Source organism: Elephantulus edwardii, unplaced genomic scaffold (assembly GCF_000299155.1).
Source record: "Elephantulus edwardii isolate Elephantulus edwardi_28Jun2011 unplaced genomic scaffold, EleEdw1.0 scaffold00077, whole genome shotgun sequence".
Taxonomy (NCBI): Eukaryota; Metazoa; Chordata; class Mammalia; order Macroscelidea; family Macroscelididae; genus Elephantulus; species Elephantulus edwardii.
In genome coordinates, this window is record NW_006399827.1 from 4,178,815 (window position 1) to 4,184,814 (window position 6,000).

At 40.3% G+C, this 6,000-nt stretch overlaps 1 protein-coding gene across 1 annotated transcript in view; it reads right to left on the reverse strand.

Moving 5' to 3' along the window:
* Window positions 1–6,000, reverse strand: part of STXBP4 (syntaxin binding protein 4) — a 208,778-nt gene that overhangs the window by 115,877 nt on the left and 86,901 nt on the right. Inside the window, exon 11 of the mRNA XM_006889457.1 lies at window positions 1,302–1,478. Within this exon, the coding sequence (XP_006889519.1) occupies window positions 1,302–1,478 (177 nt within the window). The remainder of the gene's footprint in view (window positions 1–1,301; window positions 1,479–6,000) is intronic.

The window sequence follows — 6,000 nt, forward strand, 5'->3', positions numbered from 1 at the left end:
AATATTCTCAAACTATTTTCAGAATCAGGTTAAAATTGTTCACGTGACATAATCACATGCTCACACTTTTCAGAATGTATATAAATACTGGGTCAAAAGTAAGAAATGTATATGATATTCCAAAATCTTCTGCTTTATTAAATAATGTATTTTTTTTTTCCCCTTTGGCTATGTGGTATTACCAAAGAATGACAGAAACACCACCATTCTTTTGAAATTGGTATTACTGGATAAATTTAAACCAATTTACACAAAAATACCTCGGTGTTTCTCAAGAGTTAATCAAAGAAAATGTCTGCTTTTTTTCCCCCTACATTTTCTTTTTCTAAAATATATCTTATTTATTTGTTGTTGTGTGCCTTCGAGTCACCTGTAACTCATAGTGACCCTACATACAACAGCTCTGAAGCCTGCCCTTTCCTGAGCCAGTTTCACTGACTCTGACACACCTGTCACCATTCCCCTAGTTATTCTATCAATCCATCTCATCCAGGGTCTTCTTCTCCTGTGCTGCCTCTCCACCCTTCCAAGCATGATGTCCTTCTCCATTGATTGGTCCTTTTAAATCCATTAACCATAAATTATTAAAATGTACTTGAAATACTTTGAAACGTGACAGGATAAGAGAGGTGAAAAAAGCCCAAGTCTATCATGCATGTTTAGTACAATTTTAACTTATTTACTATTCTCTATCAGTGAAGTAAAATATATACATCTATTCTACTTTTTTGTAGGTTTTAAATGAATATTAAAAAAAATCAGTTCATATAGCACTCATGATCTGCTTTAGATATTGGAAAAAAAAAAAGGGAAAAAATACACACCCCAAAACAATAAACCTCAAATCCAAGCTCTGCTTCTCCCCATTAATCATTTTGAGCATGGGGCAAAATTTGTTGTCATTTTCACATAAGTTCTCTAATCAAAGTGCAAAGCCCCTTTCTCCACTCTCTTCCTCTCCTCACAGAACAAATAAACAAACTTAGAAACAGGAGAGAAAAAAACCAATGTAATCAATTAAATGCAAAATATTTCCAGGACTTGATTCTGGACTCTCCAACGCTGACCAATGACCTGCATAAATGTGAGGCACATGTGATTCTACCCCAAAAAGCCTGTCAGGCTAAGGGAAGGCGAACAACCTTCACGTTACCTCCCTCACCACACACCATCCCATCATCGAATAATAGGAGACAAACACTGACCTAGTTTAGAAGTGCAGATGAAAAGAAAATGAAAACAGGATACATGACAACGGCAGGGAAACCATGGTAACTAGAGAGGAGGCCTGCTTTGCTTACTTTATTTTGGTCAGAATAATCAGCAAGCTGAGCCTTCAGCTCTATAATCTCGGCCTCTAACAGACGGATTACTTCCTCATAGTCCATTTCCATTCCATGCGCCTGTCTCTGTGCAGCCTCGGCGAGATGAATCCGACTTCGCAGGGCTCTTGTTTCTTCAACTACGGCTTTAGCTTCCTGAAGATTATAATGGCATTTAGGAGGGGAAAAAACAAACCAAAAAATTAAAACAAAGTGCAAAACACACAACACACAACACATGAAATTTCAATTCTAAAAACCAAAACATTTGAGGTTTTAAGTCTAAAAAACCCCATAATGTACATGTTATTTACCTCATAACTGGACAATTAGTACTCATGTTATTTGATTATGGGGAGCGGTTGCCTAACAATAATAATTAATAATAATAATAATAATAATAATAATAATAATAATAATAATTTTCGTTTGTAGCTTTCTTGGGTAATTTTCAGCGTGGGCCTTCCAACTGCATGCACCTAGCATAACATTCTGAAAAAGAAAGAATGCGGAAGAGCACTCAAAATGGAAAGAAAGAGGAATAAGGACCGGCTCCAAGGATGAGAAAGAGCTGGCTACTGCAAAACGCTGGAGGTGGTGGCCAGCGGGCTCTAGAGGAGCCCCTGCAGCTTCACTGGGCACTTCCGAGAATCAACAGCAGTGTCAGGCTTCTCTGCGGACAAGTCCCAGGGGGCAGAACTTCTTCCCTTGGCTACCAGCGGGCCACCCCTCTTCTTCAATTTAAACAAAAAAAGACAGAATACAACAGCAAGAGATGACAGCCATCTCTGCATGATGCAATTCCAAAAGGCATTTATTAGAGATGTTGCATCTCATATGCTTTCATTTGGCTTTTCATACTTGATCTTTAGAACTGCATGGGAACGGCATTATTAAAAATCATTTTATAAAAAAAAAATTTAAAAAATCATTTTATACAGGAGCAGAGAACCTCAGGAGGCCATGTGACCTGTCCAAGGACACAGAGGAATCTCAGAATTTGCACTCAGGTCTGCCTGGCTCAACATTAATGTGGTTCGCTCTCCACCCACGTGCCAGTAAGTGACGAACAAAACACGATACACTAGCTGTGTGTTCTACTTTAGGAAAAGGATACCCACGACCACGGCGTTCACCTGCCCCAGAGGGTCTCCAAAGCTGTACATCTTTATGGAAATAGACTGTGATACTTTTCTTCTGCTCTTGGGTTTGAACCTCCAACCTTCCAGTTAGCAGCTGAGGACTTTAATCAGAACTCATTTGAAAGAGGACTGTGTTGTTACATACTGTGGAGTCAGTGCCAACTCACAGCTGAGCCTCCAGTGGGTTTTTCTAGAGGCAGTAAATTGCATGGGAAGGGCCTTCCCACCTTGCACTCATGAGAAAGAGGACAGAGTAGCCAAAACCCACTTATTCTCTCAAAATATGCTTGGGACGGGGTCAAAGAAAGTCCCTCAAAACACTGATATAATTTAACATGGCAGGTATTATACTATAAAACAATTTTGTTTTCTTTGCTTGATGCAGAAATTGCTCTTGTTTGGAATGGAACTTTCTGCTCCAATTGCCATGGCTAATATTCAACTATGGCTATTTTCATTTTCTTGGAGCTGTTGTGAGACTCTTGTTCTTGTTTGAGCCTAACTACATGTGAAGTACAGGAAATGGTGACGAATACAGACATATTTTTTCAGAAGTAGGTATCTTCTTACAGGCCATTTTTTTTAAAAAAATCTGTGCATTTAATAAATACTTACGAAGTGCTTATATATGAAGTTCTGTTGTATGTATGCCCAGCAGCAGAATAACATCTAGTTGAAGACAGAGAATTAGTTAGGAGGAAGTGTTAGAGAAGATCACAGAGATGAATGCATGATTTCTCAGAAGATTTTAGAGGATAAAGGTTGTGCAAATGTCCTGTGGTGGAACTGTGCCTTCCATCTTTAAAGCACAGCAGGGCCAGTATGGCTGGCATAGGGAGTGGTGGGAGGCAAGAAGAGGGAGTAGACGGGATGAGGCAGTAATAGGAATGAAGGTGAGGGCTGCGTGGACAGATTTTAAGAGGCTGCTAGGCCATTGTACAGACTTTGACTGTGACTCAGCATGAGACAGGAAGTCACTGGAGAGTTCTGAGCAGAGGAAGGATATGATCAGAGTGAAGTTTTAAGACGATTTCTTTTCTTTCTGTATTGAGAGCAGATAAAAGTGATGCATACAGTGGAAGCAGAAAAAAGAGGAAGAGAGAAGGAAAAATCTGACTGTAGACTGGATGAAGTGACAGTGGTAGGTGTATGATGAAAGGTTAGATTCTAAGCAGTTTGAAAGAGCAATTAAGACAATTCATTATCATTGATATTAATTTTGTACTTATTCCAAACAGAGAACCATAGTATATGTAAAAATACAGAGGCAGTAAAAGAATATCCTCTCTTTTTCTGGTTCAACTTAGACGGTTAGGTAGGTTTTTAGTAAGTGGAGGAGAGTTGGGTAACGCCAGACCAATGATGAACAAAATAAGCAAAGCCAGAAGAAATGTCGAACATTTGTGAAGTGAGACACAATTAATTTAAACGGCACAGAGGGTTCCTACAAGACGTGGTGGCTCAGGATGCAGCAATACGCTGGGCTAACCAGAAGCATGGCAGGTGGACACCACCAGTCACTCTGCAGGAGGAAAAATGGGCCGTTTCTTTCCACAAAGACTAACAGCCTTAAAAACCTGACGTAAGGTTGTCATAGGTGACTAGATTGCAAATGGTTTTGTGTTTGTCTTAGTGTTCTTAAAGGAGAGTAACCCAAAGGCACAACAGTTCAAATCCACCAACTGCCCCAAAGGAATGAGATGAGCAGTCTGGAAACCCCCTGGCAGATGAGTGATGCATCTATTCCGACTTGAAGGTGCATAACACGAGAGTAGTGAGATCCAAAAGGTTGGAGCGAGGGAAGAAAGAGGTCAGGCTCTGGTGGAAATGACGCAACAGACAGGATCGACTGGGAAACTCTTGAAGCAGAAGTTAATAGATGAACACGGTGCTTTGGAAAGCGAAACTTGGCAGCAGGCTGGCACAGGGGTGGATATGGTTAGCCAACTGCCCACTCTTCTAGCCCTGAAAAAGAACTTTATCTCATCTCAGCTGAAATTACTTGTCTTATCATAAGAGGGCACATTTAGAAAGAATTGTCCCAGGAAGGGAAGAACATCCACTGAAACCACCAGACCAATCAGTTCAGCCAAGCTGATCAATAGAGACACCAGTGCTGTCGGAGACTGATCAAGGTCACAGTGGGCCACTGCTGTGCAGAGGGGAGGCAAGGCTTCCCATGTGCTGGCATTGCTCTGTTTCACGTGGATCAGGCTGGCTAATCTGCATGCTGCTGAGCAAAGTAGGTCTGATTACCGTTCACATTCTGCAGGAAGAAACTAACACAGAGAAAAAGGAACTTGCTTAAGATTTGTGCCAAGTAATGATCTGAACCCTGGAATTCAAGTGGCAACTACATCATCAAACTCAAAGTCCTTGCCTTTGAGTGGGAACTGACTCGTGGCTGAGTCTCCAGGGTGTTTCCCAAGCTATAAACTACACAGGAGGAGAATGCCCATTTTCTCCCTGCACTGCGGCTGGGGGATTTGAATTGTCAGAGAGGTGCGTACATTCTTTGGGTAATGGACTATACAGTGTCTCTCAATGATAGAAAAAAAAATTAAAACAACACAAAAAATTTAAACACCCAAGTCCACTTATAGGTGACAGTATCATTTGTGAGCAGCCCTGTATGAGCTTAGGAAGTGGCAATTACAATGTATTCAAACACATTCGAGGCTGCTACACCACTCTCCATTTTCCATCCAATCAAGCTCAAAAAAAACACATTGCCTCTGAAGAGAAAGAGGCGGGACAGGGAATTATCCAGAGCTATGGTGAAGAATGACTAATTTGATGATTTGTCTCCTTCACACTCACTTCATGAAGCTTTTATTCTCCTATAAAAACAGCACTTTTATTTTTGTTCAAAGAATGCCAGTTAATTAAATGAAGAATCTGGATGGAATTTATATAGCCATTATAGTGCACTGATGGTAATACAGTGTGAAATGCAGTTGAGTGGTAAAAGATGCAGAGGTTTTGATGCTGAATAAAGTCATGCTATTTCTTTTGTAAATGTATAACTGTCAGGCGGTGAATGTGACCCTTTAGCAAGGTTCTAGCCCAATTCCCACTGAACGGCTGTTTAAAAGATTAGTGCATTGAAATGATGATTCTTATAGGAAGCAGTAAAGACAAGACAGCAGCAGTGTGTGTATTTAGCAATACAGGATCATGTAAATGCATTTATTACTTTTCCTCTCGGGCTGTCTTCTAATAAATAACTATAAAGCCTCCTATGCCAGTGACTATCAAGCCAGAACTTTTCTCTGCCTCCTCATGAGCTTGAAATCTCATCAGGGCAAATGTAGCAATCAATTCATTGATGTACTCGGTACTAGGTAGAGTTTAATTTGGGTTAGAAATTTAGGGAATAAAAGAAAACCTAAGATACAATTTTTTTTTAAAATCTTTGCAATCATTTGTCTCTGCAATCACATCAGAGAGTTGGACAATGACTAGGGAGGACAGAAGGAGAATTGATGCCTTTGAGCTGTGGTGCTGGAGAAGAGTATTGAGAGTACCATGGACTG